This window comes from Mus musculus, chromosome 17, assembly GCF_000001635.26.
Source record: "Mus musculus strain C57BL/6J chromosome 17, GRCm38.p6 C57BL/6J".
NCBI classification, from domain to species: domain Eukaryota; kingdom Metazoa; phylum Chordata; class Mammalia; order Rodentia; family Muridae; genus Mus; species Mus musculus.
The window spans coordinates 71,987,041-72,001,827 of NC_000083.6; the positions used below are offsets into that span (position 1 = coordinate 71,987,041).

Sequence of the window (14,787 nt, forward strand, 5' to 3'; positions counted from 1 at the left end):
GTGGGTGGGGAAGAGAGAGGTTGGGGGCATTAGGAGGCTGGGGGCTGGGAGGGTGGGAAGCGGGGCGGGGAGGGGAGACAGGCTTGTGGGAGGAGTCAGGGCAGAGAACAGTCTTAGAATGCCCCGCCCCAAAACCTTTCGGGTACTGGCACCACAGTTGTATGCAAACCTAGGGGCTCTAGACCCTGCCTTTCCTTACTGCTGGGCTCCCGACCCCTCACTATTTCTGTAGAGTCGGTTACTATTAGATAGGGTTGGTTTTAGGATAAGATAAAGGAAGGAGGTGGCAACCCTATTATACACAGCTACTTACCGCCACACCACTTTCTTTTTGTCTGAATAAAGGGAAAAAAGACAGGCAGGAAAACAACGCAGGTCAATGGCAGGTTTATGTGACAGTTAAACCTTGAAGGGAGGAAGGGAGCCCAGAGTATGTCCATCTTTTAAAGCACATTAGAGCAGTGTGCTGTATAAGAAGTCACTCTGGAAGAAGCTGGTCTGGGTGTGTGTGTGATGGAGTCAGAAAAAAACATCGCTGAGGCTAGTTGCTGAGCATAAAGCTGGCCTGTAAGGCTGAGTCTATTAGCATTTAGCCTTTGACTGGCAGCTCTTCTCACTCTGCCCAGGCACCTACTGAGTACCCGCCCACTGCAGGACATTACTATCTATCTATGCATAGAAGGAAAGGATACAGGTCTGTTCCTTAACTTCTTGTCACTGAAAATGGGCTCCAGGGACCAGGTACCCTTCTGTGGCCGGTGAAGTTAGAAGCATGGGTTCCCTGGGCTCCACCCAGCCTGCTGGCTACCTCACACTGGAGAGGTGTCACTCTCCCAGAGTCCCCCTTCCTTGGGCATCCTAGGCCAGGCTTCTCATCGGCTAGTTGGCAAATGGAGTTTGTGCTGGGGGTCAATCAATCCCACTACATTTGGCAATTATGACACCCGATTCCACTCTAAGAGAGACAAATGGGTAGAGTCACAGGGACGTGACCCCAGCTACAGCTGCAGAAGCTGCCAAGTGTAAACGGCACGCCAAATGACACTTCTTTCCCCTCCCTTGTGACAACTCTGTTAACATTTTTGATAAATACGTGTTATACATTTCCTTGAAAATATGGAGTCATGGGAGAAATGTTAGAAGAAATACATCAAAATATTATGGTTATCTCGGAATGTCTGGGAGAGAGGGTTATGGGCAATAGTATTTTCTCTTGTGCATTTTTTTGGATCTTCCCAGTATTTTACAACCAAAATGTTTTATTTTACAATAAAGAAATAAACTTGAAAAAAAAAACCTGGCTTTGCCTGGAAGGAAGCACACACCCACAAAACAGATGAGATTGTTGGGTCTCTGGAGGGGCAGGGGATGTATTCTACCTGCATAGTTAGTGAGTTGGTAAAGGGAATGGAGGCCCCTTTTTTGGGGGGTGTGTGTATGTTGTTGAGGCTGGGGTATTGATTGACACTCTCCACTGGGTATACTCCTGGGAGGCCTCCCTTGGACTTGGTATGTTTTTAATCTGAAAAGCAGCAGTGTGGACAGGAATTGTGTCACAGACAGGAAAACTTGAGAATTCTCCTGCATCACGGAAAGGTGGTGGTAGAATCCTGGACTTCTGTGGTTCTTCACAGCAGCCTCCTTTGTTCCAGGAGCATCTTTAGTCAGCAAGGTTTAGTGCTCAGCACAGCCCAAGCGGCTCATGCAACAGGTAGGTGTGGCCTGCTATATGCCCAGGACACAAGGTGGGCTCTGAAGTCAGGCTGAGGCTGAACCGATATTCAATCTCGGATGATTGCTTTAGCTTCTTGCTCTCTGTGACCATGAAATAGGTTCATCTTGGGACAGGGTACCTGGCACAGAGCATCTGCTCCTGTCAGCTGCTGTTACCATCATGGTGATGGCTTCCAGCATCAACAGAGATACAGGGAAAACAGCAGAAGTGCCAGAAGGAATGAGGCCGTGAGCAAGAGGATCTCTGCTAAGACCTTTGCCAAGAGCTGGTGGAAAGATTGGACTAATGCTCTGAATTAAGCCTTCCTTCCTAGCAGCTGACTTCTGGTTTCTGCAACACATGTGGGTGTTCTCCAGTGGAGAGCTGTCCCTCTGACAGCTGGTTGGAGCAGCTTTTCAAACATGGCTGAAAAGGCCACTGGGCCCAGTGCTCCTGACCTTGGTACCCAAGCCTGGCTCTCTTGAAGCTGAGGGCTGCTTCCAGAAATCAGTGATGACAAGCCACAGAGAAGTGGAAGATGTCCCCAAGCCGCCGGAATGGGCTGGAGCCTGAGGTCTCTGAGCTCTAATCACAGCTCTGTTCCTGACATGTTGTGTGACCCTGAACAAATCCATTACCTTTCCCTGCCTTCATTCTCCCCATTGAAAATCAGGGCATGCCCTGCCTAACCTAGGAGGTCCCAGCTGGGAAGTGAGTCTCAAAAGAACTTTTAAAAGGCACTTGCAGAATTACAGAGCTTAGCAGCGCTGCTGGAAACGCCACAGGCACAAATAAGTACACGTCTGCATGTAGACTGTTGCCCAGGCCACTGTGTCCAGGCCGGGCTAGGTTTTGCTGTGAGAACGCTGGGAAGAACTGGGAACAAAGAATGTGGGGGGCAAGCAAAGTTCCACCCCACAACTCTTCATGGAGTCTTATATGAAAACACACCACAGGAGCTGGGGATATAGCTCACTTGGCAGAGTGCTTGATTGACATTCATGAAGTCCTGGGTCCCCATAAAACTGGTCACTGTAGTTCAGGCCTTGGCTACACAGCAAGGTGGACATCAGTCTAGGATACCACAACCCTGTCTCAAAACCTACCATAACTCCATTATCATTAGATACCTCACTTGACATCTTTCTATGAAACTAAACTTTTTATTTTGAAATTGAAAAACAGGTTATCTATTTTTCTTCACGTCAATGAATTTATATAAACCCCTTTTAATTTCTATGTAGTCCTGATGACTTGGGGGACAATTTTCAGTCTTTGGAGGTATTTAGCAAAATTCCTCAGAGGTCAGTGGTGTCTGTGGGCTGTGTGTTTGAGCCCCTGATCTGGGCCTCACCATATCCCAGGCACAACTGCCTCCCCTTCACCAACTTTCAAGGGGCCACGCACTGCTTCATTCTTTAAACCTGATTTGGGCTTTTGCTGCTCTGCATCTTAAATCCTTGGAATTTGCCGGTGCCTCAGGATTTAGCACATTTTCTAGCTCACTACAGGTATTCTGTAAGTGTTGGTGGCTTCCCTGGCAAAACCCCTTTCAAGTGGAGCAGTCCTTGGTGGGGAGCCTGGCAATGCCCACATACCAATGTGGCCACAGCAACTTGTTTTTCTTTATGGTTCTCAAGTCTTCCAACTCAGCCATTTATTTTAGCTACTAGTCAGTGAGTACTCAGCTCGTGCCAAGAATCAAAGAGAGATTCTGGCACTGAAAAGAATTACCAGACTCATCTGCTCACAGATAGGAAGTGAGACCTGGAAACCACTTCCGTAATGCATAATTGACACATCTCTGTGAGGATGGCTAAAATGGAAAAAAAAAAGTGATAGTATCAAGTGTTAGCAAAGAGAAAACAGAACATTTGTATCTTACAGGTGGGCATTTAAAATGGTTTACTTTCAAAGAAAGTCTGACACTTGCTCAGTACATTACCCATGGAGTCGCTGCATGAACCAGGAATTCTATCCTAGGTGTGTACTGAGGAGGAAATAAACCCTTATCTGTGCCCAGACTGAGATGTGAATATTAGGTACAATAGGGCCAAACTGAAAACAACACAAATGGCCATGAATTAATGAGTAGATGGGACAACTGTAGTATATTCATAGAATGAAACAATATTCTGCAATAAACAAATGCAGAATTGGATGTGCCACGCTGTGGGTGAACCTCAAAACTACTAAGACAATCGAAGAAATTAATTAAAAACCTGCATATTATATGATTTAGCTTATATGCAATGCCCAGAGAGGTGCATCTGTACCAATAGAGAGATTAATGGTTAGGGACAGTGGCAGAAGGCTGCCAGAAAAATGCATAGATTGCAAGGCATTTTTAGGGGGACACGGTAAAAATTTCTAAAATTCAACCTTGGTAATGGTTGCAAACCCCTGTAATGATATTAATGAAGTGGAATGCATACTTTAAATGAGGGACTTACACGGCATATGGCCTGTGTCACAAAAAGCCACTAATAACAAGTTTTGGAAGTGATTATGAGTGGATGTACTCAGCTGAGTGGGAAGGGTACAGAAGACAAAGAACAAACTGTACTCCTTGGAGATGGTGAGAGAAGGGCTCTTGGAGGAACAGACTGCCGAAGAGTCCTCAAGGAGTAGCTGGTGTCTTAAGAAAAAAAAAAAGTGTGTTTGCTTGAGACCACTCAGGCAAAGCCAGGAGCTACCATGGAGACACGAAGTGATTTGATAGGAATGCAGCTGTGGTGCCCAGAAGATGGGGAGGAAGAGTGAGCCAGTGCTTGGAAAGTGAGGGCAGTGTAGGCAGAGAGAGAGATCTGATGTCACACCACAGGGTTAGACTTCATCCTGCTCATTTCCTCCGGGCTCAAGGATGCCAACAGCAGAACTTAAAAGATATTAATTTGTAAAAATGTGCGTGTATGCATGTTTGTTTGTCTGTACGTGTGCCACATATATGCAGGCACCCACAGAGGCTGGAAGAGGGCACAAGGTCCCCAGAAACTGTTGTAAACCATTTGTAAGTGTGGGTGTTGGGAACTGAACCCCAGTCTTCTGTAAGTGCAGCAAGCACTCTTAGCCACTGAGCCATCACTGACGGCCCTTTATTTGTGACCGCAGACCTGGAGGACTGTGTTGTTTCTGGACCTCATATTTTAGCTCTATTATCTTAGGAATTGTGTTGCCAAGAGAGTAGTCATAAGAGCCACTGGGTGTTATAGAGGCCGCCTCGGTTTGCATGCATGGGGTGAGGGGCTGGAAGGGGGTATGGGTGGTTAGGAGTGAGCAGGATTGAGACTCCCCCTCTACTTACTGCACAGCTGGCCCTCATCTTCTCCTTGGGCACAGTCCTGGTGGAAATCACAGGCTTGCCCGAGCTGGAGGACGGTCCCATTCCAACAAGTGAAGGAACTCTGCAATGCCATCTTGGAGCCTGGGGATGTCCCTAGAGATCACACAGACACACACATGTTCCTGGTTAGTTGAGGTGGTCAAAGGCATTGGCTGGTCTTGTGCAAACACTGCTCTACTACATCCCAAGACTTGACAAAGATGCCTGCATCTCCATCTGGCCACACTCAAGGCCAATGGAAACACCAAAGCCCCTTATATACATTCAGAGTCTAGTCAGGATCTCAGACTCTACCTTTGGGTTGAGGGTCAACCCATATTCTCTAGCATTCTGGGATCCTGGAATCCATGATTTTCATGGAGCAGAACCTCCTGGTGGAGGCCCTGGCACACCTGGCTCTCTACCTTACTCTAGAATTTGGGCATCTACCAGACTTACTTGGTCCAGTATCGGTATCATCTTTCCAGGCTCTGACACCAGATCCTAGCACTGGAGTCAATTATGGAGAAAATTCAGAGAGTATAGGCGCTTTCTGCTGTGAAGAGCAACACAAGCTTATATTGCTGTGGGAGATGGACCTGGCATCTCTATGATTGGCTAGGCTGACAATGTCCCTTCTCTGTCTGGCTACTGTCTCTTTTATGAAAGTATTGATTTTGACTATATTACTAAGATGCACTTCCAATCCCAAGTCCTTAGAGAAACCACATTTTTCTAGGAAGAAATGGAGGGCTGTGTCTTTTTCTTTTTCTTTTTCTTTTTCTTTTTCTTCTTCTTCTTCTTCTTCTTCTTCTTCTTCTTCTTCTTCTTCTTCTTCTTCTTCTTCTTCTTCTTCTTCTTCTTCTTCTTCTTTTTTCTTTTTTTTTGAGACAGGGTTTCTCTGTATAGCCCTGGCTGTCCTGGAACTCAATGTAGACCAGGCTGGCCTTGGAACTCAGAAATCCGCCTGCCTCTGCCTCCCAAGTGCTGGGATTAAAGGCATGCGCCACCACTGGCCAGCTGGAGGGCTGTGTCTTACAATGAACATGTTAGCAGTTATTAGTTCCTGACTCATTAGTGATGCCTCATGGTCACTAACCAGGCTGTTGCCACTTGAGTCTCTGCAACCCTGAGAGATCAAGGCCAGGAGGAAAAAGAACAGGCTGACTTGGCATCATCTCCTTTGATTAATGAAAGGAAGGAAATGTCTGGCCTGTGCTTTCTGATGCTTAGCTCTTGTGTGGGAGGCTCTGGTCCCAATGGAGAGGAGCATTGTGGTCCACTTGGGGCTTAGCTTCTACCCCTCACCATGGCAACTGCCTTCCTAAGTTTCCCATGCCTTCCTCCTTTCTTTGTGCTCCTGATGGCCCTGGTTCCATCTTTGTGTTTCTGATGGCCCTGGTTCCTAGCCTCTCTGATCCTCCTCGCCTCCCAGTGAGTTCCTCTGCCTTTGTCTGAGAAGCCATCTTGAATTGACTCTAATGTATAATATCTCCAGACAGACAATCTTTAATATCCAGAGTTCTGTGGTTTTCTTAGCTCATTGGGGTGCTTCCTATGGCCTGGAAACCAATGACACACCAATTCTGCTCACTTTTTGAACTCTTCCATCTACCTCGGCACACTGAGCTCTATTAGCCATCTATGCAGGTCTTAATGATGCCCATCTCAATTTCCAAATTAAGGGAACCGAGTTCAGAGAGGTTTGGTGAATAGCCTAAGGTCTCATATCCAATGCGTAAGGCTGAAATGCAGTCTACCTGACTGCAAGGCTGCTCTCCCCATGTCATGGAAAGGATTGCTGGGAATGACCCCGATTCATCTGCAGGCCAGTCCAAGTAAAGAAAGCTCTGTGTACCAGATGATGCAGGTGTTGTGGTGCAACCTTTTTCCCTAAATTCAGATATCCTCTCCTGGAAGGAACAGAAAGGTTCCTACGATCCAAGAAGCTTAGCAAAAATGTCAGATCTACAGGGTCTATCTCCAAGGTTACGCTAACAACAATGGCTATAGAGCAGAAACCCTTCAGTGTTGCTGCCTGCAGGGCGGGCAGAGGCTTCAGGGTTCTTGTTTCATTGCCCATGTGGCAGAGGCTTCAGGGTTCTTGTTTCATTGCCCATGTTAAGGTGGGAATTTTGGTGATGCAATTGCCTTCAATTCACCTCTGCTCCTGTAACTAGCCACAATAAACTCATCCATCCATCAAGTCAGACTTAGGGGCAGTTGTTTCTTATGTATGTCATCAGAGCTCTATCTGGGATGACTAGACAGGCACATTTGCTCAGGAAAAGCCACACAACAGATGGTCACTTGGCATGTCATTGCTGGCCTCCAGCCTAGCTGGGCTTGCTCTATAACATCTGGCCTTAGAAGAACAGGCCTCATGTCCTTCCAGGAAATCAAATCGGGGCTCCTTAATTTGTTCCTTAAGGTCCCAGGATGGGGACTCAATCATTTTTCTTTTTTGTTTCATCTCCTCTTGCTTCTCTTCATGTGATGGTGCACTCATAATGTGTTACCCATTGCGTAGGTGCGGTTCACAAACCTCACCTTTGTCCCTAATACCGTCTTCCCAGCATGCACGTGTTCTCAGCGCCATTCATCTGAGCTCCAGAACTCACAGGAAAGTTTTTATCATCTCCATGAAACTGTCTGAGCCGCTGGCTCCAGCTCTTCCCAGACTCAGCCTCTGGGAGGGTTCGTGGGCACCTGTGCTCAGAGGTTATTTCCAGAACACACTGATTGAAATAATGGTCCCCGGTCCTCAGAACCTAATAGGACGATGAGTGTTACCTTCTGTGGTAAAGAGGAACTTTACTTGGCTGGTTGTAATTAAACCTTTTGGGAGGAGGATTATTCAGGGAGCCCCAATGGGATCCCCAGGGTCCTTATCAGAAGGAAGCAGGAGAGTCGATAAGAAACAGGACTGTACTGGTACTTCTCAGGTCATGGAGGCAGGGGACCATTCTCTCCCCTGCTTCTGGGAACAGGCTCTTCCAGAGAGCAAAGTCTGAAAGGCATTGGAGCTATAGGCAGAACTGATGCTAACTGGTTCTTTCAAACATCCCTCCTCCAGGAATACCATTGGGACTTCACAAACACCTGCCTCAGTTAAGTTTAGTTAGATGATGCTGGCTGCACTTGGACCCAGTTCCAGGGAGCACAGCATCTTCTCTACTTCCTACTCTCTCGCACGGGACCTTAGAAGGACAAACTGCCCTCCCTACTGTGTCCTTAGAGAATACACTCTTCACTTAAAGCTTGATCGTTTTTGACTCCTTGTGTGTGCCTCTCTCACTGGGCCCCCTGACACCCCTCCTCCCCCAAAACTTAACAAGAGAAGCATGAATTTCAGGATGGGAGGGAAGGTTACGACCCAAGAACCACAGAGGCTCCACAGAAGCTAGAAGAGGCAGGGAAATTGGTTCTCCAGAGGAGACATCCCAGCCCAACAGCATGCTTCTAGAAACTTCCCAGCAAAGTCTCCCTCTCAGACGGTTTTGTGGCATTGGCCAATGAAAGTGATTTCAGACCTCGGCCCTCTGGAGCAGTAAGAGAATAAATTCATGTTGTTTGAAGCCATTAAGCGTCCAGTAGTTCATTACAGGAGGGACAGGACATTAATATGCAGTCTAAAACCAGCTCTAGCAGGAATCACTGGCTTCATCAGCCAAGGCCTTGGCCAGCTGGAGGCCAAGGTGGCTTTGGGTGGATGTCTCAGTGCTTTAAATTGTTTCTGGGATGAGTGCCCATAGGTCTCTGGTCTGGTCAACTCTCCCCTTTTCTTGCCCACAGGGGGAGAAGGAAGGAAGCCCTGGGACAGCACAGGATCAAGTTTCTTCTGTGGTTCTCACACCATACATTCTGCTGTGCAATGAAGCCCCGTCCTCCTTCCCACACCATGCCAGTTCCAAACACTCTCAGATAAAAACCCAGGATTAAAAAAAAAAATCAAAAGCACATCAGAGAGTCAATACTCTCGTGGAAAGGTAAGGTGTTGAGTTTGTTTTTATGAGTTTAATTCTATACACCAATTTGACCATCATGCATTAAGTTAAGTTCCAGTTTTGTTTTAAAAAGCGTCACCCGTGTTAAAGGCTCGTTTTGACTAGAAGCTCAATGATTTGGAGAGTTGGAATGTTGCAGGTCCAGAACCAAATGATATTGGTTTACCTTATCCCCTTAGTATAATGTATCATCTACCCCCATGAGTGACCTAGTGAGTAATCTTGGTGATTACTAGGCAAGTCCTTTTGGAATAAGCAAATAATGCCCCCCCCCATCGTCTCCATTGGGTTCACAGTCTAAGAATGTCATCTGATAACAATCAAGGCCAATAGCAGAGAGATTTCCTCCTTTTATTGTGAACTATCTACCTGGTGTTTCAACTAATGGATTTGAAAAATCTCTTGGTTTATGATTTTCTTTGCTCTATTAGTATATAAAAAAAGCTACTGCTCCCATGTTAGGACATGGGATTTGGTGTAGCTATATCTGTGTTCCGAGGTTGTTGGTCATTGTATTTGGCTCCAGAATAAATGCTCTTATTTATTCATTCTCCTTTGACGCGAGGGCCATGTTTATTTTTGTATGTTGACCATGTTGTATCAGAAGTTAGGAGAGAAATGTTTCCTCAATAGCAGATCTCAGAGTCAGTCTCTCCTTCCAAAGCCCCAAAGCAGAGGAGAGGTTATCTCCCAAGGTAGTGAGTGGGGGAGCATTGTAGGGGTGCTAAGAACTGAGCCACAGGAATTCAGGGTACATGGGGGCCAAGAGTCATCTGTGCTCTGACCTTGTGACAGCTAGAACAGGACTGCATACTATGTGGGAGGGAATGGGGAGCCTGCTGACATTACCCTCCTCTTTACCCTCCAGCAGACAGGGGTCTAAATAGTTTCTATCCTGTCTCTAAGTGCCGACAAGCTAAACACTCAAACTATTAATGGTGTTGAAAGGGTGAAAATTCCATCCCACTCTGTTTAGACATTTAGAGAAGAGACTAGATTATGAGATTAGGGTGGAGCCCCTTTCGATCTGATCTATTGGATTCTACTGGTTTCATTTAAAAAAAGGTGGGGGAGGGGGAGGAGACCAGGAAGAAACACATTTATACCCCGGCCATGATACAGTACATCTGAAGAGGGGCCAAAGCCAGTACTCTGCTCTTTGGATTTCTAGCTGTGAGCTTCGTAGAAGCTGGGAGTTTAGAATGATAAGAAAGGCTCTCTCTTGTGAGACTATGCCGGGGCCTAGCAAACACAGAAGTGGATGATCACAGTCAGCTATTGGATGGGTCACACGGCCCCTAATGGAGGAGCTAGAGAAATTACCCAAGGAGCTATAGGGAACTGCAACCCTATAGGTGGAACAACAATATGAACTAACCAGTACCCGGGAGCTCTTGTCTTTAGCTGCATATGTATCAAAAGATGGCCTAGTCGGCCATCACTGCAAAGAGAGGCCCATTGGACTTGCAAACTTTATATGCCCCAGTACAGGGGAACGCCAGGGCCAAAAAGGGGGAGTGGGTGGGTAGGGGGTTGGGGGGGTGGGTATGGGGGACCTTTGGGATAGCATTGAAAATGTAAATGAGGAAAATACCTAATTAAAAATATATATATATAACCTAAAAAAAAAAAAAAAAAAAAAAAGAAAGGCTCTGGGCATGTGCTTGGTGACTTCATTTTCAAAGAATTCTTCTTTGGCTTTATCCTAGGAGATCCTTAGTCATAGCACAGATGGCTCTCACTCCAGCCTGCCACAGAAAACACAGGGAAACTCAAGGGCTTTATAAAGCTTCCTTCAACGTACAGCACATTTTAAGCTCTGCCGTTTATGCATACTGTGCACCCGCTGTGGCATCTTTAAGGGAATGTGAGTGAGTGTTTTGCATGCTGGATTCATCTTATGGCTTCTTGCACCTCTCCTTTATTTAAAATGAAGTCTGTTGTCTGAAGTTGGAAGCAAGGTAAGAACACAAACAAAATGAACATCCAGAATCCCGTAACCCAGAGGCTTCCCCTCCCCCCCCCTTTAAAAACCGTCTTGGCTGATTTACCTTGGGTTCTTTCTGTCTGCGATTTGGAAAGCGCTCATAGTCCCCTCATCTATGTACAGGTCTTAAAATAATGACAAACTTTTCCAAGGGTTTTAAACCTTTCCCTCTCCCAGTGTGATGCCCGCCATCATTTATTGAAACATTATTCAACGATTGGGCGGCTAGTCTGTTTATAATAACACTTTGAAGACTATCTTTGTGCATACACCTTTGCCCGTGTTTCCGATTATTTTCATAGGATAGGTTCCCAGAAGTGGAATTACGGAATCAAAAGGTATAAACATTTTAAAAGCTCTTGATACACATTGCCAAATTGCTTTCCAGAAGTGAATCCAATTTACACTCCTTCCCCAGCTGTGTTCACACATGCACCCCGTTCATTCTGCATCCTGGTCCACCCTGAGTAGTAGCAGAAGTTTTATTTTAAGCTAAAAGCTGTTTACTTTGATTTTTTTTTTTTTTTTTGAGAAGGAGGTTTTCATGTGTTCTCAGCTTTTAGATTCTTTTTATTCTTTTCAGGGCTGGGTTAAAAAAAAAACTCATGGTGTCAGCATGATAGGAAAGTACTCTACCCCTCTCATCCCTTCATCAAAGAGAACATGAGTACTGATTTACTAAGTACACATGCAGTCAATTACTAAGGTCTTGAATGCATTCTATTTGCATACACAGTGTATACGTTCATGGCATATTTGGGTATACAGGTGTCTAAAGATTCAATGAAATCTGAATGTGTCTCCATTTCTCTTTCTCTCTGTGATGCTTAAAGAGTATGCTTTCCTGTGGGATCAGCAAGCACTGTGTGTGGGCCACTGTCATTGTTTTGGGCGCACCTTCCATCAGCCTTTCTCTCTCAGCATCTGGATATTGGACCTTGTTCCTTACCCATTTTCACGAATTCCCTTTCTCTTTGGATAGCTGAACACATTACTTCTCAAATGTGGCATTGTTGAGGTTCTGCCTCATAGTATCATTAGCTGTTTGTCTGTCTTCTTCAGCAAACTGCCACTAACTTGAAGGGAGGTATGGAGTCTTCTGCGTCTGCAACAGTGTCTGGTAATATAGACCTCCTCACCCCCATAAAGACTGGGAATTAAACTGGTCCTGCATGTCAAAAGTGGAAGGTGTTATTCAATCTGTTTTACTGTTGAGAATACCAAGTTCCAGAGTGGTGACTGGCTTGCTGAGGGGTTGGTGGAAATTTATGTATTTCACATTGTCTGCTTTGTCATTTGTGCTGTTTCTCTCTAAGGGGCCATCCGAGTGATGAATGTGACTAATGCTGATGATGGGCATAGTGTGCAGAAGGTGGGCATATTTGCCCTTCACCCACAAGTCTTGACAAGGAGGGGTGCAGGAGCGTGCTGTCTTTTCTCTTTGGATGCCCAGGATTTGTAGATTTTTATTCTTGGGATCTCTTCCTGGGTTCAGGCTCAGCACCAGCCTGAAGAAGATATCTCTTTTAGCCCTGCTTCCTCTGCTGTCTCCCTTCTTCTCCTGGAGACTTCCAGATTCCTTGGTAGTGTCTTCCCAGGACTGAGTGAGTTTAATGCTTACTAGAGACTCAATTAGATAGACTCCAGGTACTCCAATCTCTACTGCCAGACCAAACTCAGAACTAATGAGGCACAACCAAAAACAACTGCTCTGTCTCCTCAAGTTCTTTTTTTTATGGAGCCCATAAATTCCTAGGAGGAAAATATCCTTGGTGAGTGGTTTTAAACAAGGACCCACATTTCCTAAACAGCGTCTTCTCTGTGGTTGTACAAGTATTGTTCTGCCCTGAGGGGTGGGCTGAGACCCTGGTGTAGTTGTAGCCTGTCTTTGGAGCAATGAGGAAGGGGAGGGGCTTGAGCATACAAAAGCAACCCTTGTATCTCTGCAGGTATCCTACGGGTGCTGGTAATTTCTAAGTTTCACTGACACATCTCAGGTTTCCCAGTCACATAAGGAAAGAGAGCAAATCACCTGTGGGAGAGCTGATGCTCAGGGGTCGTTCATTAATAATGGTCATCACTATGGAAATTTACCTATTAGCCCTTGAAACAGCATTTCCTTCCAGACTGACAATGTGAGTCACTGGGCGTGTTAAATCCCAGTCACTCCTTATTTTTGCATAGCATTTTAATAGCCTGCAATGTGCTTCCTTGAGCCTTCTTTGTCTGAAGCCTATAAAAACCTAGTGGAACAGTTATTATTCCCACCTGATTAATCAGACTGGGGGGTTTAAGAGCCTAAGCAATGCTTGTTGCTTTTTAAACAGTTGCTTTTAAAACATGTGGCCAGTTGCTTACTGAGGTGTTTTACTAGTAAACCAAAGACGGGGAACCCAGAACTTGGTCAGATGGTCCTCCAGTGCCGCCTTGTACCATGACTCATGATGGGACCATCTTGCACAAGCAGTGCCCGATGTCCCCAGAAGTCACCTGGCAGGTAGGTGAGAAATAGTTTTGGTGTTCGTGCATCACCCAGGTCAATGTCATATTTCTCTCTGGAGGAGATGTCCTTAGACCCAAAGGAGGAGATGCCCAGAGATCCCTGGGTGTTTCTGGAGGCACACAGTTGAGTGGCATGACCTTGGGGGACTGGAGGAGGAATCCGAAGCTTAGTATATGTGGGATCTCAGATGGGTCCTTTGTCTCTCTGTTTCTGCTGTCCTTCTGCATGCTGGAGTGTTGACCTCAAGTCTTATCTCAAACCCTCTTCCCATCCATGATCTCCTTATTGGGTTCTAAGCAGTGTCACTGATGGTTACGAGTTGATGAGATGGATTTGCTATCATTAGTGCCAACTTGATTAATGCCCAGCGTTGTAGATGGCTCTCCCTTGAAGCTGGCCTCACATTGGCATTTTCTGTCCCAGCCATCCGTCATCTGCATCTTGGAACATCTCCTCTGAAACAGCATGGCACATTTGCTTGTCTATTTATCTTCTCAGTGGATGCTGTAGAGATTAGTTTAGATTTGCATCAGCAACATGTGTGGTCCAGGTCAAGTTCCATGAATTGCTGTTCTACCCCGTGGGTGACTTCTTGGGTTCACACGCTGGGAATGAATCCTTCCCTGACTGTATTTGAAGCAGAAACACACACATACTTCCACTCCTTCCTCTGTGTCTTAGAGATTAGATGCTACGAAATCCACACAACTTTGTAGTTCAAATTTCTTTTGTTAGATGAGTGTCCAATTTTAGGGCACAATTAATTTTTAATTAAGGGAATTTATGTGGCATTAAAACAAAAAGCACATTTGTCTCAGTTTTCTGGTCATCTCCTACCTGCTCGCTCCTACCTAACTGATGGCATTTATTACAGGGGAGGGGACTAAGAGCTGTGTTGGTGAGAAGGGGTCTTACTCTTAAATCAAACTGGAGATGATATGAGGACGATCTTTTAATACAGAGGATTTGTGGGTAGGCTTGGGCTAGAGCTGGAATCAGGGCTGGGCTGGGCTCCCACCTGCCTGGTAGAGACTTCATACTTCCCAGGCCTAGGGGAGCCAGGTGCTTAGGGGTAAACAAGCCAAGAGACACGAAAATGAATGGTGACACGGTGAAGATGAAGTCAAATTGTGTGTCCAGGCCAACAGCTACAGCTTCCTTGCTGACTTTAATGGGGGCGTTGGAAAGCTTGTGAACTGTGTAAATTAAGCCTGGCAGAAACCAGTCCTTCTGAAGGCTTTGGGTCTCATAAAT

General features: G+C 45.8%; 1 protein-coding gene across 3 annotated transcripts in view; it reads right to left on the reverse strand.

Moving 5' to 3' along the window:
• Positions 1-14,787, reverse strand: part of Alk (anaplastic lymphoma kinase) — a 735,715-nt gene that overhangs the window by 118,053 nt on the left and 602,875 nt on the right. For all 3 annotated transcript variants that reach the window (XR_001782029.2, XR_385265.4, NM_007439.2), the window contains exon 6: positions 5,019-5,150. Coding sequence is in view for 1 of the 3 variants with exons in the window: in NM_007439.2 (NP_031465.2) it covers positions 5,019-5,150 (132 nt within the window). In the remaining 2 variants the exon portion in view is untranslated. The remainder of the gene's footprint in view (positions 1-5,018; positions 5,151-14,787) is intronic.